At 44.9% G+C, this 26,149-nt stretch overlaps 1 protein-coding gene across 2 annotated transcripts in view; it reads left to right on the top strand.

The window, feature by feature from the left end:
- Positions 1-96: 96 nt before the first annotated feature.
- prkar1b (protein kinase, cAMP-dependent, regulatory, type I, beta) overlaps positions 97-26,149 on the top strand; it is a 101,059-nt gene continuing 75,006 nt past the window's right edge. The window contains exons 1-4 of one of the 2 annotated variants that reach the window (XM_055651628.1): positions 97-227; positions 604-771; positions 12,848-13,018; positions 15,567-15,658. In XM_055651628.1, coding sequence (XP_055507603.1) covers positions 604-771; positions 12,848-13,018; positions 15,567-15,658 — 431 coding nt within the window. In that variant the 5' untranslated portion in view covers positions 97-227. Of the gene's footprint in view, positions 228-292; positions 772-12,847; positions 13,019-15,566; positions 15,659-26,149 lie in introns of those variants that run through there. The other variant, XM_055651629.1, reaches the window with a different exon arrangement.

The following is a 26,149-nucleotide window of genomic DNA, read 5'->3' as shown; positions in this document are numbered from 1 at the left end:
ATGCTCATTTCCCCCCTCCCCCCTCTTTCCCCTCTGACTCGTTCTCTCGGCATCAGGGGTGCTGTGTACAGTACGCATGCGCGTCTATGCTCCGGTGGGGGTGAGGAGGAGGAGGGCTGCCGAGCGCATGCGCAGTGGTGGTGGTGGGAGGCAGGCTGTCAGTCGGACGGACGTCCACGCGAGCGAGTGATCGAGCGCGTGTCCGCGGGGCTGGTTGCAGGGCAGAGGTAGGTGCGCGGAGAGGAGAGAAGAGGAGAGGGAACGCGCGCGCGGGTGGTTGGAGTCCCCGGGGGCAGCGCGCGCGCACGCGGGGCGGTCGGGTAGCGCTCGACGGTTTGCCTTTCAAACGCCAGCGGTTGGAGTTAGAGGGAGGGAGGGCGGAGGCTGGGGACCCCCATCGCTGCCACCAACACCCGGGATGGCACCCAACTGACATCTTCCCACACATCATCTAATCCATCCGCACCCACCCCCCTCCCCTCCTCCTCCCTTCCCCACACACTCACAGTAATTCATCCGCCCCGTGAGGGTTTGGACGAGAAGAGCTATTCATTGGCGTTTGCTTATTTTTATGACGAATATAAATATAAAACCGCATAAAAGATGGCCGCGTCGAATATGGAGGAAGATGAGAGCTTGAAAGGATGCGAAGTCTACGTCCAGAAGCACAACATCCAGCAAATCCTGAAGGAATGCATTGTCAGCCTCTGCATTACAAAACCCGAACGACCCATGAAGTTTCTCAAGGAGCATTTCGATAAGCTGGAAAAGGTAAAATTAAACAAAAAGCTACACGCATTGCATATAAATTTAATTTTAAGAAAAATTCCGGTAAGAATGGTCCCTGGATGATTTCCCTGTGTGTGTCATGTTGCATTGATGATGATTGTGTCTCCCTTACTTAAGAAATGTGACAGTTGTTTGAGTGATGGCTGGTTGACCTATTGGCACTGTTGATTGGAACCCACAAGTAATTGACCTTTGGGGTGCTGCACTCATGTTGTCAACTGCACACCCAGTGAGAGAAACACAATGAACTGCAGATGGTGGTTTACCAAAATGAAACAAAGTGCTGGAATAACTCAGTGTGTCAGGCAGCATCTGTGGAAGGAATGGACAGCTTACGTTTCGGGTTGGGGTCCTTCCTCAGACTTGATTGTGGCGGGGAGAAAGCTGGAAAATAAATTAGGAGGGCTGGACAAGGCCTGGCAAATACAGGTGAGGGGGTTGTTAAATTGGCAGACGTGTGGAGTAAGTGACAAAGGTTGGAGGTGAAATGGACCCAACAGGTTGTTGGAAAAGGAGCATAGAGGAGGGGAAAATGAGTGCACACCAAGCTAGGGCACGTTAACTGTGGAGTCCTTCAAACTAAATCTAAGCCTTAAAGTATAATCCTCCCAAATTGTAAGCTAGCAGAGCTGCTTCCTCATGGTGCCAGAGACGCAGGTTTGATCCTGACCTCTGGTGCTATCTGTGTGGAGTTTGCATATTCTCTTGGGTAGACAAAATGCTGGAGTAACTCAGCGGGACAGGCAGCATCTCTAGAGAGAAGGAATGGGTGACATTTCGGGTCAAGACCCTTCTGCAGATTGATGTCGGGAGTGGGCGGGACAGAGATTGAATGTAGTTGGAGACAGCGAGACTGGCGGGAGAACTGGGGAGGAGATGGAGAAAGAGGGAAAGCAAGGGGTATTTTAAGTTGAAGAAGTCAATGTTCATACCGCTGGGGTGTAAGCCACCCAAGTGCAATATGAGGTGCTGTTCCGCCAATTTGCGCTGGGCCTCACTCTGACAATGGAGGAGGCTCAGGGCAGAAAGGTCAGATTGGGAGGGGGAGATAAGTGCTGAGCAACCATGAGATCAGGTAGGTTAATGCTGACAGCAGGGGTGTTCAGTGAAACGATCGCAGAGCCTGCACGTGACTCCGACTGTCTCCGACTACATTCTATCTCTGTCCCGCCCACTTCCCTGACATCAGTTTGAAGAAGGGTCTTGACCCGAAACGTCACCCATTCCTTCTCTCCAGAGATGCTGCCTGTCCCGCTGATTTACTCCAGCATTTTGTGTCTACCCACGATTTAAACCAGCATCTGCAATTCTTTCCTACACATTTTGCACATTCTCCCTGTGACTGCCTGAGGGTTTTCGTCAGGCTCTCTGGTTGCCTCCCTCATCCTAAAAGTGTGGGATTTTGGGTAAATTAGCCTTTGTATAATTGCCTCTAGTGAGAAGATGTGAAAGTGGGATAACATAGATGTTAAACTGGAAAGGGTGCAAAAAGATTTACGAGGATGTTGCCAGGACTCCGACTGGGCTATAGGGAAAGGTTGAGCAAGGATAGGACTTTATTCCTTGGAACACAGGAGGATGAAGGGTGATCTTATAGAGGTGTATAAGATCATGAGAATTAGATTGGGTCAAAGCACAATCTTTTATCCAGAGTCGGGGAATCAAGAAACAAAGGACATAGATTTAAGGTGAGGGGAGGAATGATTTAATAGGAAATTGAGGGACAACCTTTTTACACAAAGGGCGGTAGGTATACTGATTCAGATTCTTATTCAACTGATTCTGATTCAACTTTAATTGTCATTGTCAGTGTACAGTACAGAGACAACGAAATATGGTTAGCATCTATCTGGAAAGCGACATAGAATATGCTTTCAATAAATAAATCTATTTACAAGCATACAGTCATAGTGTTTTTCCTGTGGGAGAAGTGTCCGGGGGGGGGGGGGGGGGGGGGGGGGGTGATTAGCAGTCACCGAGGTACAGTGTTGAGTAGTGTGAGTTGTATATGGAACAGGTTGCCAGAGGAGGTAGTTAAGGCAGGCACTATCAAAAGGTTTAAGAAACGTTTGGATAGGTGCATGAATAGGAAAGGTTTGGAGGGGTATGGGCCAAATGTAGGCATGTGGGACTAGTGTGGATGTTGGCACGGGCAAGTTGTGCAAAAAGGCCTGTTTCCACACCGTATAACTCTATGATTATGACTAACTAGTGTGAACGGGTGATCAATGATCGGCATGGACTTTGGTGGCCAAAGGGCCTGTGCGTGAGAGAGTGCCGGGGAATTTAGAGTGAAATTTAGTGCGTTTGCTCAAGCAATGAACAAGTTTGGTATTCCGAATGCGCATGCCCAGGTCATAGGTCACTAGCTATAAAACAGTCTCGGCAACAGTGGTGCTGCATTGTGTGTAGGCTTGCGCTTCGCCCGTTATCGGGGTCAGCTCTCCGTCGCTGCGGATGCTGTTGAGTTGTTGCTGGGCCGTCCCCTCCCCGGTGTCCCGTTCCTGTCCGGGGTGGCCCTGGGCTGGCGGGACGGCCCCGGACTTGCAGCCGCTGGCTCCAGCTCGGCTCTGCCTATCCCGCCGGGTTGGCCGGCAGCCCTCCACCTCCACCCCCCGCCCCTCAGTCCGACACCGAGATCCTGCTGAAGATGGGCAGCCACCGGCCCTGCTCGAAGACGGGTGACTCGGAGCCGCTGCTGCTGGAGTCGTCCTGGTCGGAGAGCGAGTCTGCGGATGGGCTCCTACCAGCCATGGAAGTTGGTGGTGCTGGCGGCACCACAACCTTCTCCCCCAGTCCCTTGCCAGGCCCTCGCTCCTCCTCGGGGGTGTGGATGAAGTGGTAGCGGGTACCGTAGGGGCAGAAGCCAGTGGTGTGCAAGGTACGGCTTGTACTTGGGGTGGCGGATGAGGGAGCACAGCTCGGCCATGCCATGGGTGAATTGGCACTTGTCGCTGTAGCAGCCCATTGGGGAACGGGTTCCTTTGGACTGGAGTGGGGTTGGGCTGGAGTTGGCGCTGGCTGCGGGCCTGTGAGTTCGGTGGGCCTGGGGCCACTGGTGTCGTTTGTCTGGGCTGTTGGTTGGCCCGGCGGGAGAGATGGAGGTGAGCTGGGGTTGGCGTTTCTCCACGTTGGCGGAGGGCCTGGGGGCCGGTGTCCGGGCGGGGATGATGGACACGAGTCGAGTGGGGGGGGGGGGGGGGGGAGAAACCGGGGACGGTCCAGTGGTGGTCCAGTGGCCCTGCTGTTCCTTTGGATCATCAGCGACGTGGAGAGGGGGGACGTGCTGCATGGGCACCATATGACATCGCACAGGCTTACATCCGACCACACATCAACTAGGATGCATCACCCATGGCCAGTCATGACCGAGGGGGGGCCGACTACTACTATGATCATGAGTTGTTTGCTGAGAGTATCCATGCGGTTGTTTCCCACCCAATCGCCTTTCAAAAGAAAAAAAATTGTATTCAGGTACTTTTGTTTCTATCTAACCTTGAATGAAATGAAGGTAGTGCATTGCATTGAGATGCAATTTGAATCATGGTTCTGATGACTGGCAGGAGATGCAGTTTAATTGCAATAGGTTCACTCACATTAGAACCATTGGTGATTGGCAAGTACATATTCGCCAGTTTGACCTAGATGCTGCTCTGGCTGTTGTTCTGAACTTGACAATTGAACTATATTTTCTATTTTTAATTATGATGACTACCATACGCCTTTCACTGAATGTTAAATTGTGATATGATTAATTTGTTATGATTAGTTTTTTTACTTTGCTTCAAAGATTTTTACAGGTCATTGTGATCCTTCTGAACTCTGGCAAGAATACGTGGGTTTAGAGTGGGGGTGGTGAAAGGAAAAAAAAATCCTGGAAATACTCAACAGGTCAGGCATCTATGGAGAGAGAAACAGTTAATGTTACAGCTCAATAGCCTTTCAACAGAACTGAACAGGTTTTAAGATTCAGATAAAAGAGGGAGTCAAGAGTCATGAGCGGTTGTCACGTCATGAACCGAAACAATGAAATTCTTACTTGCTGCATCTTTACAGGTGCATTAGAGACAACAACAATAAATACACAATAAATTATCAGTTATTCTTAAGTGAAGTCGAACATTATGGTGCAAATACCAAACTACTCAGATCATTTGTGGTTGTGCAAAGTCTGTAGGGGTTCGGTGTGAGGTAGGATTATGGTTAGGGTTGTGCACGGTGGTTCGAGAGCCTTATGGTTGATGGGAAGAAGCTGTTCTTGAACCGGGAGGTAATGATTCTCTGACTTCTGTCCTATCTTCTCGATGGCAGCATTGGAAAAAAAAACAGTGTGCCCTGAGTGATGCTTGTTCTTGATAATATTAGCTGCCTTCTTAAGGGCAGCACATTCTGTAGATCCCTTCCATGGTGGGGAGGTTAATACCAATGATGGGTTGGGCAGTCTATATTACTAAAAGTCTGATCTTGACCACTTCTTGGTGTTGTGTATATTGATTTTAGATAAAACGCTGCCACTTACGGTTGTGATTTTGGGCCATCTTACTTCGAGTCCCCCTCCGCTGTGCAGGACAAGAGGATTTTTCCCATCGATGAAAAATAAGAGTTATTAGTGTTTTAAAATTTTTAAGATTCTCTCTCCTGAAGGCCACGCCCCTTCCGGAGGGACTATAAAACCCGGAAGTGTTGAGTGCCTCAGCCAGTCTCTGCAAGATGGGGGAGCGAGAGGGTCACGTCTCTCAGTCTGAGCTGTGAATAACACTGAACACATGTCTACTAAACTGTGAGTGTGGTTTTACTGACCTTGAGTGCCCTTAATGTGGTTTGAAAATGAAAATGTGGTTGGTTTGAAATAAAGCACAGCAGAATGGTTGATGGCGGTGGTTGGGAAATAAAGCACAGCAAATGGTTGATGGCGGTGGTTGGTTTGAAATAAAGCACAGCAAATGGTTGTTGGCGGTGGTTGGTTTGAAATGTAGCACAGCAAATGGTTGGCGGTGGTTGGTTTGAAATGGCAGATGATTGAGAGTCTAAACTTGACAATTTCCTGTTTGCACTGTAAATTGATTTTAGATAAAACGCTACCACTTACGGCTGTGAATTTTGGCCATCTTACTCAGTCCCCCTCCGCTCATCAGGTGCAGAGGATTCTTCCCATCAATGAAAAATAAAAGTGTTATTAGTGTGTAAAATATGTTGAGAATCTCTCTCCTTTCAATCACGCCATGAAGGCCACGCCCCTTCCGGTAGGAGGGGGGAGGGATTATAAAACCCAGAAGTGTGGGTGTGGCTCAGTCTCTGCAAGATGGGGGAGGGAGACGTCTCGACTCTGCCTGAGCTGTGAATCAACTGAACACACTGAATGTCTACTGAACGGCCAGTGTGGTGTTTTGTGTGGTTTTATGGTGGTTTCACCCGGTTTGAAATGGTATGAAACTGCATTTGAATGTGGTGGCCTTGCACCCTGCATGAAATGGTATGAAACTGCATTTGAATTTGGTGGCCTTGCACCCTGCTTGAAATGGTATGAAACTGCATTTGAATTTGATGGCCTTGCACCTTGCTTGAAATGCAATTTTGAGGAATAGCCGTGAATCAACTACCAGCCCACCAGCCCGTGAGTGAGCTGCCAGCATATCAGACTTGAGTGTCTGTGCTGCCACCCCAAGAATCCATTTCGCCCACAATGTCCATACTAGCTCTCTGTAAACCGGTCCCTTCAGCCCACAACACCCATACGAGCGCTCCAGAAAGCCCCCTCCCCACTGGCCACCAATATTGGAATTGGTGGAGAGGTGGAATATTGCGTTGGGGGACCAGCCCTCCCGTGTGAACATGGGACCCAACAGGTCCCACTTAGTCTAGTATTCACTATTTTCTACAACTTCCTTCATTCTGGAGGTTTGAATTCCAACCCAGTTGCAGATTCAACCAATCTATATGCTCTTCTGTGGAGAGGTTTGAAAGAGTGCTCAGCGACATGTCAAATCCCCTCAAACCTCTGAGCAGAGTTGTTGGTGAGCTTTCTTTGTGCTTGCGTCAATATGCTGGGCATTATCAGAAATGTGCATCCCCAGGAACTTAAATCTGTCCCGCCAATGAAGACAGGCCTTGGACCCTCAGCTTTTCTTTCCTGAGGTCAGCAGCCAGCTCCTTGGTCTTTCTAATGTTAAATGCAAGATTGTTCTTCTAAAAGTAGAGAAAATTATCAATCACCCCCCCCCCCCCCAGACGCTATCTGTTATTGGTAAGACAATGGTGGTATCATCAGCTAATTTAAAGATGGCGTTGAACTGTGTCTAGTTCCACAGTCTTGGGCATAGAGAGGATAGAGCAGGGGACTGAGCATGCAGACCAGAGGTCGTTGTCAATCTGCACTGATTTGGGGATGCCAAAGTCGATGATCCAGTGGTATAGGGAGGAGCGGCGATCCTGTATCCTGAGTTTGACAATGTGTCCTACACACTAGGGAGAATTTACTGAAGCCAATTAACCTACAAAACTGTACATCTTTGGCGTGTAGGAGGAAACCGGGGTACCCAGGGGAAACCCCGTGCGGTCACAGGGAGAACGTACAAACTTCTAATTTTGATTGAACTCTAAGCTGTAGTCGATGAACAACAGCCTGACCTAAGTGTTCGTGCTGTCGAAGTGGTCCATCGCAGAATGGAGGCACAGAAAGATGACATTTGATGTTGATCTTTGTGGAGGTATGTGAATTAACGTGGGTGCAGTTTATCAGTGAGGTAGGCGTTGATTTGCACTATTGAGAACCTCTCAAAGCATTTATTCACAATGGAAGGTAGACAAAAATGCTGGAGAAACTCAGTGGGTGAGGTAGGTAGCATCTATGGAGTGAAGGAATAGGTGATGTTTAGGGTCGAGACCCTTCTTCAGACTGATGTGGAGGTGGGGGGGGGAGGAAGAAGCTTCGGAGAGTGGAGGAGAAATTCTTCAAAATAGACATACCTTGAGGAGATTTCGCAGTGGAGTAGACAAAATGTTTTAGAAAGAAATGCAATGGATGTGAGTACCACCAGTTGTTGGTCATTGTGACATATCATCTTGTTCTTCTTGGGCACCAGTATAATGGATGTCTGTTTAAAGCAGGTGGGGATCACGGACCATAGTAATGAGAGGTTGAAGGTGTCCATGAAAACTTTGGGAATGCAGCCAGGTATACGATTAGGGCCGGATGCTCTTCAAGGTTCAACCTGATGAAGGTCTTCTCACTTTGACCATGGAGACTAGGATCACTGCATTGTCATGAAGGTACATTGTTCTCCCTTTTGAAGCGAGCATAGAAAGAAAGAAAGCATTAAGTTGCCCGGGATTTGCTTCCATTCCAGTTCTGCATTCTGATATGGCTGAAAATCCTTTGCAGAGGTAACGGGTAATATAAGAAGTGCTTGACAGAGAAGAAGGAATGGGTTGCTTCAGATTTGGATTCCTGCCATTGTTTATAGCATACTTGAGGCTTGAGGTGCATTGTGCCTTCACAAAAATGGAAAGTGGTTACTCTGGTCTTATTGTGAATAAAAATAATTCTGTTAATATTCAATTATGTTAATTAAAATGTGTATGAAACTTTAAATGAATTATTGTTCGTGAATTTTGAACGTATTGCAAAATTAAAATCAGTTTGCCATTGTGAAGATCATAAAATATAATTACTTGAGTGCTGCTCAAAATTTTTAAAATTATTTTTAATTTAGTGTGCGTTAGTTCATTATGCAGATACAAACATTTTGTTTTAATCCAAGTGTCAATGCATGGTTGAATATACTCCAAGGCTACATCAGACAGATTTTTGGTTTGTAGGATTTAGACAGTTTGTAAGGAGCATAGGGCACAGGCAGGAATGTGAAAAGTAGAAACAATGAACTGCAAATGCTGGTTTACAAATGGGACTAAGTGCTGGAGTAACTCGGCAACGTCTCAGGAAATGGATAGGTGACATTTTGGATCAGGACTCTTCTGATTGAATGACATTTTTAGCATTGATTTCATTGAATAGCTTCCTGTTTCCTGTTTCTTGTGTTCTTTCATGTAACCGGTAAATAGTAGTTGCTGTGGATTTCTTTTTATATTTTCTTGGAATAAAGATAGCATTGGGATGATGAGATTTATTGTCTTTGACTACATGCCTTGATAAATTGTTGATCAGCCCTCATGTTTTACCAATAAAAGTTATCATGACTATGGTGTCTCCCTCATAAAAAGGTTGGGGATTCCAGCATTTAGTTTGAGTTTAACGTCGAGTTAGAACTTCGTTTGAAATGGAGGAAAAGATAGGGCTACTGCCTTTACTAGATAATTGTTATGTTTTTTCTCCAAGTGGCTCTTATTTATAACTGATTTAATAACTTTGAGTTTGTGCATTGGATCTTTTATCTTTTAACAATAGAACCTTGTGCAGTCTTGTTAAAGGAACAGATTTTGTCCATTATCTGTCCAGCAAATTGCTTTGTCTTGAATTATTAAAATTATTTTGTGTCAAAAGGCTAATATCCATTCATGTTCTGTTGGTTTTGATTAGGCTTAGAGGGACAGAAGATAAGTAATTTATTCTGAAGCAGCCTGTCTCTATACAGTTTAGACAAATCCAAACTGGTTCTTTTAAGCTTCCTGTCATAGGTGGCATCCGTAATGTTGATCGTGAGGAATTTATCAGTCGTTTTACCAGTAAAGGCCAAAGAGATAATTTGATCCGCTGTTCAAGATTATCGTTGTGTCCTATTTAAATCTAATGCTAATGGCTATGCGACATGACAGCTCGTGATCAGGTCTTGTAAGCCAATGTGGATTGTTCCATTTTCAGTCAGTGCTGTGAAAGAAACTAAGTGGAATTGAATAATAGTGAAGTCCCACTGATTTTATAACGATTATATGAAACATTTTCAAGATGCCTAATTTGTTCTTCTTTTTAATCCCACATGATTATTACTGAATTCGAACAGTTGTTTAGCTCTTCCTGTAAAACGAGAACATAGTCTGACAGCTCACTTAAGACAAAAGTGGAATATTGTTAATCTCTACTTCCAAACATTTACACCAGCAAAAAAGCATTGAAGATTAATTCCTAATTATAAGAACTCTCTATTGCTAAAACTTAACAGTATTGCATAAGGCAACAATGCAAAGGATATTTCATATAATATCTTCCCAAAGTCCCAGCAATTTCCAGGAAAATGAGTGAAAATAATCATTAATGTTAAATATAAAATGGAACCAAACAAATGTATCATGGCTATGCCCTTTGGAGCGTATTTTTCTTAGCTGAGGTTAACATAAAGTGTTTGGGTTGCATTTGGGTCCATTTTACTTGTATTACTGAGCACATCTCTTATCAGGAGTGCAATCAAGAAACAATGAGTTTAACCATAACCTGTTCATTTTTTCATTTTGTAAAGTTGCTGCCTCAGCGCCTGAGACCTATGTTCGATCCTAGCTACGGGTGCTGTCTGGACAGTTTGTATGTTCTCCCTGTGACTGTGTGGGTTTTCTCCGGGTGATTTTTTTTTGTTACATCTCTTGGGAATCAACACACTTTTAAAATGAATTGCTAAGTACAGTTATGTTGATGCAAATATCAGTCATTATGAATCCATGAAGGTCCCTGTGTTCACCAACACAAGCTGGGATCAGGTCATCTGTTACTTGATGTTGCATTGAGGAAGAATACTGGAATTGGTGCCAATGATCTCAGGATTATTGCCATTGTGTTTTTGATACCTGCCTCATTGTCTAGTTTAATGCATTTTATAGGTGATCTTTCAATAGGGCACACTGTCATTCAGCAATGAAATGAAGTCTTACCTATTTTCATTGACCACTGTCACATATGATAAATGGGCACTTGACTGAGCTTCAGAGGACTGCTGGCATCTCTGAAAGTGTACTGTGTAAGTAAAATCAGTACCGTCAGGAGAAATGTATGGGTGGGGGGTGTGGGGGGGGGGGGGGGGGGGGGGTGAAATATGATTACTTCTATCAGCTATTTGCTGATGCTGTGATATATTTTGCCAGGTGAACCTAGAATTGTGTTCATAGCTACTGAAAGATAGTTTGGATCCAGGCTTTCAAAGACATAAGAATGAGAAGCTTGAGAGTTTGCTCTCAAAATACGTATTATAGGCAAAATGTCAAGACTGGGAATTTGTTTCCTTTTAACTCCAAATTGGAAGATGGTTCCAGTTAAGTAACTCGACACTGACCTCGAATACGAACATGGACAGATTTATATTGTGCCAAGTTTTAAAGCACATGATAAACTTGTAGTTGTTCAATTTTGTGAAAGTATTGTAAACGTTTTTCCTGCTTAAAATTGTTTAAAATATGGACAGCATTGCACAGAAGTGCTATTGACTTGATCGACAATAGCTATCTCTAACCCAAAACCATTGGAATTGGAGATGTGCCCACGGTGGTGGAGTTTGGGGAGGTAAATGTTCACGATATATGAAAGCTTACTTTTTTTAATTTGAGGCCTTGAGGTTTACCTTTGATTTAATCAGTGCCAGATTTGCTTATAAAATTAATTTAATAAGAAAGTTTTAGCCACATTCCAGAACACCTGTTTTGTTGATCTTGCAAGTTTGTATGTGTATAATCTAGTTTATGAGATGGGTGGAAATAGAAGCATTATTCAAGCAAATGTGGAATAACTACAAAAGCAAGTTGATGAGAAGAAAGTGGTTAATCTTTAACCTTAAAACAATATATATTTTAAGAATAATGTTCATTCTGTATCCCCACACCCTTCAGGTGTGAGAACTAACTTAATTGTCTTGAGGGAAATTGTTTTCTGAACTCCAGCTTTAAATATTACTAGACTAAGTGGGACCCATTGGGTCCCTGTCACACGGGAGGCCTGGTCCCCCAACGCAACTGTTGGAGTGACTGAGGATAGGGGAAAGGAGAGTGATGAGACGGGTAGGAGATATGTGGAACCAGATAGGAAAGGGAGATCGGTAGATGGGACCAGGTTGTGGAGTGGGTGTGGAAAGGTGATCCAAGGGAGAAAAAACATAAGATGGATAGAGATGCGAGTGATAGGCAGATGTAACCAAGTGGGTGAGGGTAACGAGTCTTGGTAATGAGGAGGAGGGATGAGAAAAATGAGCAATGGTGGAAAGAGCTTGGGTATGACGGGGGAGGAGGAATGTAACACAAGGGTTGTGGGTTACCCGATTTTGGAAACTTCAATATCCATACTATATGGGTCAGAGGCTACCCAAGTGCTATATAAGATGTTGTTCTTCTAGTTTGCTTTAGGCTAACCACGGCTGTGGGGAAGGATGAGGGCAGATGGTAGGTTTGGGAGTGGGACAAGGAGTTGAAATGATATGCAACAAAAACATAAAGTAGCTATTGCGAACAAAACACTGGTATCTTGCAGATTAAAAAACAGAGCGTAATGTTATGGGTCAAATTGTGCAGCAATTCATTAAATCCTAGATATGAGAGGACTTGCTGGAAGACTGGGATGTGCTGAGTGACAGATGATAGCGTATCTGTCGACCAATCCAATGAAGGATCCTCATCTTGGTGAGATCCATCAGCATCATGTTTTTGAATTTTCCTCCCTGATCCAATGCCAGTTATACCTGACGCCAGATCATAAACCCCATTCAATTGAATGGGGATAAGACAGAATTACGTTATTTATTCTTGACTTATTGCCTTTGTTTTGACAATAAGATATAATTGTGCTCCCTAGCTTTGCCTCCTGTTAAAGAGGCCATTTCAAGCTGGGATCTCAGCAATAAATTGCCCAGGGTTTGCTCACCACCGAGGTATTTAGATGCTTTGACCTTGTATAATTTTGCGAGGTGCAGTAAGTCTGATGCATTGCTCCTTGTATCCAGTCCAGGTAAATGCAGGCAGCCATGATCAATGGGGAAGGACCAGGTCTAGTTTTATTCAACTTGATTGGACACCACTGACAACAAGACATTTCTAACCAGTCTTTGGAGAATTTTTAATGTTAGTATGTTTGATTTTAACAAAGACATTGGAATGTGTGTATAAAACAGATCTTTTTCTGGTTTACATCTAGGAAGAGTGCAAACAAATTTTGGCTCGACAGAAGTCTAATTCTCAGTCAGACTCGCATGATGATGAGATTTCACCACCACCACCAAATCCAGTTGTAAAGGCCAGGCGCAGAAGAGGTGGTGTGAGTGCTGAAGTGTATACTGAAGAAGATGCAGTCTCTTATGTACGAAAGGTATGATACATATTTGGATTTTGTTCAGAAATCCAGGTCTGCTTGTGACAACTGGCATTTTTTCCACCTTTACTCATTTTGCCTTATTTTTCCTCTTTGTATTAAAAATGTGAATTCCCGACTACCTGGGAACGTCAGTTTAGAACAGTTGACTAACATCTTCAGCTGCTTAGACACAAAATGCTGGAGCAACTCAGTGGGTCAGGCAGCATCTCTGGAGAAAAGGAATGGTTGATGTTTCAGGTCGAGGTGGGTTTGCAGTTTCTTCCTACAGAGCCTTAGCTGCTTTGCTTCCTAATTCTGGCATATCAACACAGACTTCCTTTAAATGTTTCCCATCCTAATCCTGATCTTTCCCTAATTTCTTTATCTTTCACCATATGCTATCTTATCTTGCCCAATGGATCTATGTTTTTTGCTCTTTGACTCTTCCACTAATCTGCTGACCATCCTCTTCCCCATCATGACTTATGTCTTAATTGATTGTGTTAACGGTTCGATGTGATACGATAGGACTTTTTTTTATCCCATGAGGGAAATTGATCTATTCACTCTGCACTGTCCAAAAGACATTTGGATAGGTATATGGATGGGAATGGTTTAGAGGGATATAGGCCAAATGTGGGCAAGTGGAACTAACATAGGGCATCTTGGTCGGTATATGGGCCTGTTTCCATGCTGTATGACTCTGCGCTGCTGTCCATCCTTGTTCTATCTATCTATACTATTATTAAAACTCTCATCTTGTCCTCTTCCGATTTGCGTTGTTTTTAAATTTGTGCAAAAACGGTACCCTATATCGCTAGGATTTGTTTGCCACCTTACCGTTCTCCTCTGCTCCAAGCGCACCAAGTTTTGTTTCCGACCGGTGGAAAATTGTGAGATCTGAAGATTGTGGAGTCGGGGAAGCCGCTGTGTGGAGTCGGGGAAGCCACTGAGTAGAGTCGGGAGGTGCTGTGTGGTGCCGCGGCTGGTGGCTGCTGAGTGGAGTCCCTACCCCCCCCCCCCCCCCACACCCACCCCTTCCCCTCCCCCTCCTCCCCCACACCACCCCACCCCCCTCACACCACCCCCTGCCCACACCACTACACCCCCTCTCCCACTTCATGGTTGAGTACTGGATTGGGGAATAGGTTGCATTGGGGGATCAGGCCTCCCGTGCGACTGGAACCCAACGGGTCCCACTTAGTCTAGTCTTCAGTAAATCTGATTTTGTCCAAATCTCTGTTGCTCCTACCCCAGATCTTACTTTGTGTGCACCCTTTTATTTCTTATCAACACTATATTGAACCGTAGCTAAACTATCTCAAATATATTAAATGTTCAACATGCTTTTCAAATCTCTCTATGAACTTGTCCCTCCCTAACATAGTAACCTCTTACAGCTGAAGTTAGAATATCAGATTCATGAACATCCTGAACTTTGTGGACATTGGCCATGTCCCTCATGAGCTTGCAGCGCCTGAACCATTGGATTTATTTTGCGAACTCTGTCCTTCTTCCTTAGTAAGATCCATCCTGGAATTTGAATTGCTTATTTGCCTCAAAACTTGTCTTGGAGGGAGTACAGAAAAGATTCACTAGATTGCTTGGATTGGAAACATGGAGTTATGGGGTACGATTGGATAGGCTGGGCATGTTTTCCATGGAACAAAGGAGGCTGAGAGGTGATGTGAGAGGCATATAAAATTATAAGAGGGGTAGATGGTCAGAATTTGTTTTACAGTGATATGGGTATCAAAAACAAGAGTGTAAGTAAGAGAAAGGAGATTTACAGGGATTTGAGTTGGCATTTTTTTTGACATGTAAAGTGGTTGATAACTGGAACTCTATGTCAGAGCAGCTAGTGGAATCTGATAAATTCACTATATTTAGGAGACATGTAACCAGACATTTAAATGGGCAATCCAATCCAATCCAACTTTATTTGTTAAGCACTTTAAAAAACAACCAAAGCTGACCAAAGTGCTGTACAGAAAAAAAATAAGCAAGACATCATAAAACAGGCAGAATAACAGAACATACAGCTAACATGAGGCGCATAAATTACATACGAAATTCAACAATAAATTAAAAGACATAAAACATGAGTATGAACCACGCAGTAAAATTAAGCAAATAAAGTAAATAAATAAGTCGACACCTTACTGGTCTACAAAGGCCACGGAGAATAGATGTGTCTTCAGGAGTGATTTAAAAACAGCCAGAGAAGGGGCCTGTTTAACGTGTAGAGGCAATTCATTCCATAATCTCGGTGCTGACACAGCAAAGGCACGGTCCCCTCTGATCTTCATGGGCAAGGCACAGTAGACATCAGAGAGTGGGCAAATGGGATTAATTTAGATAGGCACAAAGGTCTGACATGGCGGGTTGAAGGGCCTTTGTCACTCTGTACAACTATGCATCTATGATTATAGACTTGATAAATTTGTGTTCCTTTCATTAGGGTAATACATAAGTTCCTGGTGGACATTTTATGGTGAATATCTATTACCATCTGAAAGCTGATAAATTCTGGTAGGCTTCATTTGTCTATACTGTTTTGTAGGTAATACCAAAGGACTACAAGACCATGACTGCCCTAGCAAAAGCTATTTCTAAGAATGTTCTTTTTGCTCATCTTGATGATAATGAACGAAGGTAGGATGAATACTTGATGACATTGTTTGTTATTCAAATTAATGGTTTATTTATTCCTTGTGTGTTTGTGTCTTCCAAATTTGTCTCTGATTTAACAAAATGTTAGGATAATAGGGTATTGCAACCAAATGTTACTGTTTATTGTATTTGTACCACATAGCAAATTCTCATTTGGGCATTATTTTTTCATATTGAAAGAGTGAGAGAGAAGTGCTTCTGTTATTAGCAAACTTTTGTTTCGTATATTTTAGCTAATAAAATATGGACTTGATATGGAAAATTGTGATTAAAATATTTTTAAAAACTCATAATTATAACAACCAGTTTGCATGTTTTAGTAAAAATGTTACCATCTTTGTCTGAAAATATGTTCCTGCAATATGCGAGTTCGATATTCCGACTGGCAACGGTGGTGCTGCATTGTGTGCAGGCTTGCATTTCGTCCATGGTCGGGGTTGGGGTCGGCTCTCCGTCGCTGTGGGTGCTGTTGAGTTGCTATTGGGCCGTCACCCTCCCTGGTGCCCCATCCCTGTCCGGGGTGGCCCTGGGCTGACGGGGCGGCCCCGGACTTGCAGCCGCTGGCTCCAGCTCGGCTCTGCCTGTCCCGCCGGGTTGGCCCCGGCAGCCATCCACCTCCACCCCCCTCCCCTCAGTCCGACACTGAGATCCTGCTGAAGATGGGCAGCTGCTGGCCCTTCTCGAAGACGGGCGACTGCTGCTGGAGTCGTCCTGGTCGGAGAGAGAGTCTGTGGATGGGCTCCTGCCGGCCATGGAAGGCCGAGTACCCGCTGGAGCTGCAGGTACTGTTGGTGATGGCGGCAGCAGCAACCTCCACCCCCTCCCTTGCCCAGCCCCAAGCCCAGAGTCTGGGCCAGCTCTAACGCCAGGTTGGGGCTGAAGGCCGTCTGCAGCGCGGCCCAGTCTAGTGCCGGGTCGGAAGAGGCTAAGCCCAAAATTGCGCTCTGGTGCAGGCGAGGCTGGGGCCCTCACTCCTCCTCGGGGTTGTGGATGAAGTGGCAGCGGTTACCGTAGGGGAAAAAGGCGGTGGTGCGCAAGGTACGGCTTGTACTTAGGGTAGCGGCTGAGGCCATGGGCGAACTGGAACTTGTTGCCGTAGCGGCCCATCGGGGAGTGGGTTTCTCTGGAGTTGGAGCAGGGTTGGGCTGGAATTGGCGCTGGCTGTGAGTTTGGGGCCGTTGGAGTTGTCTGTCCGGGCTGTCTGTTGGCCCAGCGGGAGAGGCAGTGAGCTGGGGTTGGCCAGGCACGATATATTTCCGATTTAAATCAGAATTCCGATTTTTTTTTGTTTTCCTATTTTTCAATTTTTTTCTGCCCGATTATTTGGCAGCCAATCAATCGCTGTCTCTAAAGGGGTTGCGTCCAATCACCGACCAGCTTCCCATAAAATTCTCGTCCCATCAACAAATTGGCCTCTCCATTCAGCCTCTGTCTCCAAGGGCGTCGTGTCCAATCACATAATGCGCCGGTCACTCGGCGGCCAATCGGACACAGTCTCTGAGGGGTGTTGCGGCCAATCACCGACCAGCTTCCCTTACTGAAGCAGAAGATGGCTGCAGCCAAAATCACTTTTTTTGTGCTGTTTGCACACAGTGCGAGGCAAAGAGACATTTCAGGTAACATTTTTTGTAAAGATTCTTTTAGCTGTATGAAGTCTTTTATTTCATGAAATATTTATCTTTGGGGGTTATTTTACTGGTTATGGGGCTAACTGGCCTCCTGGCCTCCCGGCCAATACTCCCTACTTTTTTTCTGGAATATCAAGCCTGGGTTGGAGTTTCTACACGCTGGGCCTGGGGGCCGGTGTCTTGTCGGTCCGGACGTCACCGGGGATGGGACACTTAGTGTGCGGTGGGGGGGACGGGACGGGACGGGGGGGGACTCCAGGGTTGCGGGTCCCCCCGGTCTCCCACTAAAAAAAGACAAAAAATCGTACTCAAACTATACTCACTGAATCTACAGCGCTTTGTTCGATTTTAATTTATAGCATTCGACCTTTGACAAATCCAATGATTCCTTGTGTTTTTCAGAATACTAAACTCGCTTATATCAAGTACAAAAGAGCTTTTGCTCAATCTTTATCGGGAGGCCAAGGTCTAAAATATACTTATGGTATATTGCAGATAGGCTTACTGATCAACTTGCTGTAGAAATGCAATTCTAAAGCTCTGTTGGTAAGGGTACATTGTTGTTGTACTTATCCACCAATTTTATCACAACCACCAAAACTCCTTCACTACTATATTTAGCGATTATAGATAAAAGTCCTTCAGTTTGCTTTCATAAATTCAATTACTTTGCGTTTGTGTCCATCGTGCCTGCATGAGTAATGCTTATAAACTTTAAGGTGGCACAGTGGTGCAGCAGTAGAGTTGCTGCCTTACAGCGCCAGAGACCCGGGTTCAATCCTGACTAGGGTTGCTGTCTGGACAGAGTTTGTACATTCTCGTTGTGACCACGTTGATTGTCGCCAGGTGCTCTGGTTTCCACCCACATTCCAAAGACGATCCAGTTTGAAGATTAATTGGCTTTTATAAATTGTCCCCAGTGTGCAGGATAGAACTGATGTTCAGGTGATCATTGGTCGGCAAGGTCTCAGTGGGCCGAAGGGCTGTTTCCACACTGTATCTCTAAACTGAACTGATTGAAATCGTCATCTTAACTGACATATTTTTGCAATATAGTAAACCCTGGTTTTAAGGACGCCTTTTATAACAGATTTTGGTTATAGCGGACGGACCTTCCCCTGCCACCACGGCTTACACCGACAGGACGCGCTCCGTCATCGTGGGGCTTCCTTCCCTCTCACCACCTGCCACGTCTTGTTGGCCATCGCTTTGTCTGCTCCCCACTCCACCACCACCACCACCACCACTTTGTCCTGTCGCTTTGTCCACTCGGCCTCTCGCATGTCATCCTTGGTGTTTTCAGCTTCTCAGCTGGGAAGTAAATGTTCTTCCACACTTAATCCTTTACAGCAGGAAGGTTCAAGGAATCTGGGCAGGTCTCATGACTTATGCTGATCTACTTTCTTGCTCCAACATTGTAATAGCCAAATCATGAAGAAGAGAATTGAAGAAAGCACATAGCCACGTTAAATGAGCATTTGGCTGACGCTGTCAACTGCACTTCAATCGTGGCCAGCTTTTACAATTGATCAGCTTATTTGCAAGAAATTCAGTCGTGAGCTTTCATGTGATAGTTAAAACAGAAGATAACCTCATTGAATTATTAGCACTCATCTAATCAGAAAGTAGGCGAGGATAATTCAGTTGTAATTATTTATTTATTAGCAACATATTAGATTAAAGAATATAGACGCAAAATGCTGGAGTAACTCAGCGGGACAGGTAGCATCTCTGGAGAGAAGGAATGGGTTACGTTTTGGGTCGAGACCCTTCTTCAGTCTGAAGAAGAGTCTCGACCCAAAACGGCACCCATTCCTTCTCTCCAGAGATGCGGCCTGTCCCGCAGAGTTACTCCAGAATTTTGTGTCTATCTTCGATTTTAACCAGCATCTGCAGTTCTTTCCTGCACAGATTAATGAAAATGATCACCGCAAACACAGTTGGACCTCGTACCAGAACTAAGACTCGTACACTGTAAGGGCCAGGATGCAAGCGGGCAAGATCATCTCTGACCCCTCTCACCCTGGCCATAAACTCTTTGAATCACTTCCCTCTGGAAGGCGACTCCGGACTGTCAAAGCTGCCACAGCCAGACATAAAAACAGTTTTTATCCACGAGTAGTTGCTCTACTCAACAGTCAAAAATCTGTAGTCTCCCTTTGATCTGGTATTTTGTTGGTTCACATGCTTGATCAATGGTGTTTTATCATTAATGTTTTATTATTATTAATGTTTAGTGTTTTCTGAGTCATTCGTAACTGTCACTGTATGTCATGTTGTTACTTGTGGGCGCAGCACCAAGGCAAATTCATTGTATGTGAATACTTGGAAAATGAACTTACTTGCTTACCAGAATAATTAGCTTCCCAGCCTTGAGACTGTAAGCAGAATGTTGGGTTTAAGGAGAGATATTTAAGAGAGTGCATTGAAAATGAAATCTCAGATAATGAGTGCATTCACGTTACGTTTTATATATGTTTTAGATGTTTTCAAAAGTAGTGATCGAGACGACCAGTGTCTATGCATTTAAAAAGAGACCAGAGCCAAATATAAGAAATAAGGAAATCGAAGGTTGTTAAAACTCAAGCAAAGCATAAATCAAAGTATAGACTCGGGGCCTGGATTGGCCTGTTTATGTGCTCTACATTTCATGCAATTCTGAACCAGGCCTTTTTTCTTTTTGATTATAAACTGACATCAATCCATGAATGTCAAAATTTGAGAGCTAAAGATGAGGGTATTGGATAATCATGTCCTAGATTAATGTCTTCCAGGTGGTTCTTCTCGGTCACATTGTTTTATGATGCTAATGTATGTCTTGCATTTGAGATGGAAGGTAGACATTCAGCTCAACAAGTCCACCAAAACCAGTAGTACAATCCCTCTGATATGTTTGTCAGGAGAACCTGCTGCCTGCAGCTGAAGCAAATCAAGGAATGCCTGGCTATTTAAGATCGACGCTCTATTTAAATCGTAGCAGTACACACTTGCTCCCACTGAGAGGCATTCTAAGAGCAGGAACTTATTGTTTAATCTGCAGGGTTTTTTTCCAGAATTATCTACTTTATTCCTGTCTTTATCAGGGCGCTCAATCTCATTTTGCCCCCTTTGCCAAGGTACTTCTAAGCTCATTGTCCCATTAAAGGCCAAATGACATGTTTGATTGGTAGCCGTACACCTTTCCCTCCTTCAATCGTACATCTACTGGATGCATTACAGGAATTCATCATGGCTTTTGCAGGCAGCATGTCTTCAACCCACGGTGTCGTTAGCTTGGAAGCATGTGCATTGGAATATCACTCATAGCTGCAGATTCCCTTCCTGCATCCATGTGTATCCTGATTTTTAAAATACTTTGCTGGGCTTAATTATCATTTAGTTATTAGATTGCAGTTGTTCCCTAGGAGATGAACAGTAAATTCGGGCTGTGCCTGTGATATCTACATCCCGTGAACAAAAATTGGTTTATCTATCAGATTTCAAATTATTTCTTTTCATTTTTTGAATGGTGATTCTTGCATTGCAAATATGTGAAAAGCACTGAGTATTTTAAGAAAATGGTAAAGCTGAATTTCCACTGTTAAATTGCAGCTAGCAATCTTTGGCATTGTTGAAGAAAGGTGTCAGTGACATAAGTACAGGTGCACAACCTTTTATCCGGAGTTCCGGAAACCGAAAAACTCCGAAAACCGTCCATTTTTTCCAGGATGTCGTCTGCACACCAAAGCTCGCGTTTGGCGCCAAACTTGACCCGAAAGGACTCGCGGTCAACCCAGGTCTGTGCTACTGTAGCGGCTGCCTCCTCCCTGGAGACTGGGGAGACACTTAAACATCTGTAAATCATTGCTTAAATGTTAGTCAGTTAGTTTGGAGGGCTTTTATGTGAAGGGGTAAACTTTAATTCTTAGTCCCCTACCTGGTCGGAGAGGCGGGGAGCAGTCAATGCCTTACCGGGTCGCCGTGCAGTAAGCTCCGCAGTGCTGGGGCTGCGGGCGTCCGGCCGCGGGCGGCGCCGGTTGTAGCTCCGACCCTGGCAACTCCACCCCTGGCTGCGAGGCGCTCCAAATCCACCGCCACCCGCGGCCGGACGCCCGCAGCCCCAGCTCCGCGAATGTTGGGAATCGGTGGCGTCGCAGCGCTGCGATACCAGCGGGGAGCGGGCAATGCCTTACCGGGTCGCCGTGCGGTAAGCTCCGGAGAGCTGTGGCCGCCGACTCCCAACATTCGCGGAGCTGGGGCTGCGGGCGGCGCTGGATTTGGAGCACCTCGCAGCCAGGGGTAGAGTTGCCGGGGTCGGGAGCTCCAACCGGCGCCGCCCGCGGCCGGGCGGAGCCCCCAGCTCCGCGATGTTGGGAGTCGCCGACCAGGTAGGGGACTAAGAATCAAAGTTTCACCCTTTTCCCTTCCCCCCCCCCCCTTCCCCCACATAAAATCCCTCCAAACTAACTGACTAACATTTATGCAATGATTTACAATGATTCCCCAGTCTCCGGGGAGGAGGCAGCTCTTCCAGACTTTTCAAGCCACCCGCGCTACCTTCCTAATCTACGCTAAAAATCTTCCATTCGGAAATCCGAAAATGTCCGAAATCCGACAAGTGTCTGGTCCCAAGGCTTTCGGATAAAAGGTTGTGCACCTGTACAATGGATGCATCGCAGAAAAGTTGTTAACAGAGCAAAGAGTACTTATGTCAAACAAAAACTGACGTTGTAAATAATAGACGAACAAAAGACTGGAGATTCCTTTCTCACATTGCAGGCTGGGTCATCTCCCATACAGTTGCTTCCCTGATAGCTTGTCCCTATTGAATTTAACTGAGTTTGTAATTGTCTTGAAAGAAACAAAGTGGAGGAACTTAGCAGGTCAGGCAGTATCCTGGATGGGTGACGTTTTGGGTTCGATCCCGTCAGGACTCTTCCTTGTCTGGGTTGGGACGTATTTGTATGATGCTATTAATGGTTTAAATTAAATCTAATCAAGAAAACTACAGTGAACAATTGAGAAAGTTCACCATAATTAAATCTTCCTTTGTCTTTAAGAACTAGTGTCACGTTTGTACCAACAACAGAACAATGAAATTCATTCTCGCTGCAGTTTAAGAGACTTGTAAATGTAATAGAGCACAAATAATATATAATCCAAAATACAATAAATTTATTTTATGGTAACCATAATAGTGCAAAAGCTGAAGTCTGTCATGCAAACGAAGAAGTCCATAGATGTCCATAGTTGCTGTGACTAGAGTTGTGTCGTGTTCCAGAGCCTAATGGTTACTGGGAAGAAACACAACCTGCCAGAGGCAATGATGGTCCAGTTTTACACTGCCATCATAGAGTCTGTCCTCACCTTCTCCATCATGGTCTGGTTTGGCTCAGCCACCAAGCATGACATCCAGAGGCTGCAGCACATCATTCAATCAGCCAAGAAAATTGTTGGCTGCAACCTTTCCCCCATTGACGAACTGTACACTGCAAGGGCCCGGAAGCGAGCAGGTAAGATAATCTCTAACCCCTCTCACCCTGGCCATGAACACTTTGAAATACTTCCGTATGGGAGGAAACTCTGAACTATCAAAGCTGCCATAACCAGACATAAAGACATACATTTTTCCACGACTAGTAGCTGTACTCAACAGCCAAAATTCTGTAGCCTCTTTTTACTCTGGTCCTTTATTTTCACGTGTATATATTACAATGTTTTATTTTTAAGTATCTGCTGTATATCGTGTCTTTATCCTTTTGCGAGCAAAGTACCAAGGCAAATTCCTTGTATGTATACATACCTGGTCAATAAATTGTATTAATTAATTCGGGTAGAGTGGGAAAATCAGGTCGGTACTGGACCCCAAGAAAGGGACTTTGTAGAGTGCCTTTGTGATGGATTCTTAGAATAGCTTGTATTGGAGCCTACCAGGGAGAAGGCAATTCTGGATTTAGTGTAATGTAATGAACCGGATTTGATAAAGGACCTCGAGGTTAATGAGCCATTAGGAGGTAGTGACCATTACATGGTCAGGTTTAATCTACAATTGGAGAAGGAGAAGGATAGATCGGAGGTGTTAGTGTTACAGTTGAATAAAGGGGACTATGGGGCCATGAGGGAGGAGCTGGCCAAAGTTGACTGGAAAGATACACTAGCAGGGGTGACAGTGGAACAAAAATGGCAGGTATTTCTAGGAATAATACAGAAGGTGCAGGATCAGTTTATTCCTAGGAGGAAGAAAGATTCCAAGGGGAGTAAGGGGCGACCATGGCTGACAAGGGACGTCAGAGACAGTATAAAAATTGAAGCGAAGAAGTACAACGTGGCAAAGATGAGCGGGAAGCAAGAGGATTGGGTAATGTTTAAAAAACAACAGAAGATAACTAAAAAGACAATACAGGGAGAAAAGATGAGGTACGAAGGTAAGCTAGCCAAGAATATAAAGGAGGATAGTAAAAGCTTCTTTAGGTATGTGAAGAGGTAAACATTAGTTTAGACCAAAGTTGGACCCTTGAAGACCGAAAAAGGTGAATTTATTATGGGGAACAAGGAAATGGCAGATGAGTTGAACAGGTACTTTGGATCTGTCTTCACTAAGGAGGATGCAAACAATCTTCCTGATATAGTAGTGGCCAGAGGATCTGGGGTGACGGAGGAACTGAAGGAAATCCACATTAGGCAGGAAATGGTGTTGGATAGACTGATGGGACTGAAGGCTGATAAATCCCCAGGGCCTGATGGTCTGCAGCCCAGGATACTTAAGGAAGTGGCTCTAGAAATTGTGGATGCATTGGTGATAATTTTCCAATGTTCTATAGACTCAGGATCAGTTCCTGTGGATTGGAGGGTAGCTAATGTTATCCCACTTTTTAAGAAAGGAGGGAGAGAGAAAACAGGGAATTACAGACCAGTTAGCCTGACATTGGTGGCGGGGAAGATGCTGGAGTCAATTATAGAAGATGAAATCGCCGCACATTTGGACAGCAGTAACAGGATGGTCCGAGTCAGCATGGATTTAGGAAGGGGGAAATCATGCTTGACTAATCTTCTGTAATTTCTTTAAGATGTAACTAGAAAATTGGACAAGGGAGAGCCAGTGGATGTAGTGTACCTGGACTTTCAGAAAGCATTTGATAAGGTCCCACATAGGAGATTAGTGGGCAAAATTAGGGCACATGGTATTGGGGGTAGAGTGCTGACATGGATAGAAATTTGGTTGGCAGACAGGAAACAAAGAGTAGGGATTAACGGGTCCCTTTCAGAATGGCAGGCAGTGACTAGTGGGGTGCCGCAAGGCTCAGTGCTGGGACCGCAGCTATTTACAATATTCATCAATGATTTGGATGAAGGGATTAAAAGTAACATTAGCAAATTTGCAGATGACACAAAGCGGGGTGGTAGTGTGAACTGTGAGGAGGGTGCGATGAGAATGCAGGGTGACTTGGACAGGTTGGGGAGTGGCAGATGCGTGGCAGATGAAGTTTAATGCGGATAAATATGAGGCTATCCACGTAGCAAAAACAGGAAGGCAGATTACTATCTAAATGGCGTCAAGTTGGGAAAAGGGGAAGTACAACGGGATCTGGGGGTCCTTGATCATCAGTCTATGAAAGTAAGTATGCAGGTACAGCAGGCAGTGAAGAAAGCGAATGGCATGTTGGCCTTTATAACAAGAAGAGTCGAATATCGGAGCAAAGCGGTCCTTCTGCAGTTGTACAGAGCCCTAGTGATACCACACCTAGAGTATTGTGTGCAGTTTTGCTCCCCTCATTTGAGGGAGTGCAGCGTAGGTTTACAAGGTTAATTCCCGGGATGGCGGGACTGTCATATGCTGAGAGAATGGAGCGGCTGGGCTTGTACACTCTGGAGTTTAGAAGGACGAGAGGGAATCTCATTGAAACATATAAGATTGTTACGGGTTTGGACACGCTAGAGGCAGAAAAGATGTTCCCGATGTTGGGGGAGTCCAGAACCAGGGGCCACAGTTTAAGAATAAAGAGTAAGCCATTTAGAACGGAGACGAGGAAACACTTTTTCTCACAGAGAGTTGTGAGTGTGGAATTCTTTGCCTCAGGGCGGTGGAGGCAGGTTCTCTGGATGCTTTCAAGAGAGCTAGATAGGGCTCTTAAAAATAGCGGAGTCAGGGGATATGGGGAGAAGGCAGGAACGGGGTACTGATTGGGGATGATCAGCCATGATCACATTAATTGGCGGTGCTGGCTCGAAGGGCCGAATAGCCTACTCCTGCACCTATTGTCTATTGTCTAATTCATTAATTCATTGTTAAATCTGGTGGTCGTGGATTTCATGTTTCTGCACCCCCTTCCCAATGGTATGAATGAAATGGGAGCGTGGCTAGAATGTGGGCTTTGGCTGCCTCTTTGAAGCAGCGTCTCCCCTCAATAGTGAGGAGGTCAGTACCTGTGATGGATGAGACATTATCTACCACTTTTAGCAGCTTCCTTCATTCCTGAATGTTTGAGTTGCTGAACCAGGCTGTGAAGCAAATGGTCTCTACCGTTCATATGTAAAAGATACCAAATCGCCTCAATCTTTGAAGGATATGGAGGTATTGATGAGCTGCCTTTTTGATGTTCTGAGCCCCGAGCGGATCTTAAGAGATATGTATGCCCAGAAACTTGAAGCCGTTCACTCTCTCCACCGTCGACAAAGATGGGTGGGTGGATCACCGTTTTTCCCCTTCTTAGATCAATAATCATCTCCTTTATCTTGCTGATGTTGAGAACAAGATTGTTGTTCTTGCATTATTCAATCAGATTATCAATCTCCCTCATGTTTTCTGGACTCGTCATTACTTGTAATTCGTCCAACAATGCTGATATCGTCGATGAATTTAAAGTTG

This window comes from Leucoraja erinacea, chromosome 20 (assembly GCF_028641065.1).
Source record: "Leucoraja erinacea ecotype New England chromosome 20, Leri_hhj_1, whole genome shotgun sequence".
Taxonomy (NCBI): Eukaryota; Metazoa; Chordata; class Chondrichthyes; order Rajiformes; family Rajidae; genus Leucoraja; species Leucoraja erinaceus.
Note: the sequence above shows the minus strand (reverse complement) of the source record. Positions and strands in the feature narration are given on the sequence as shown.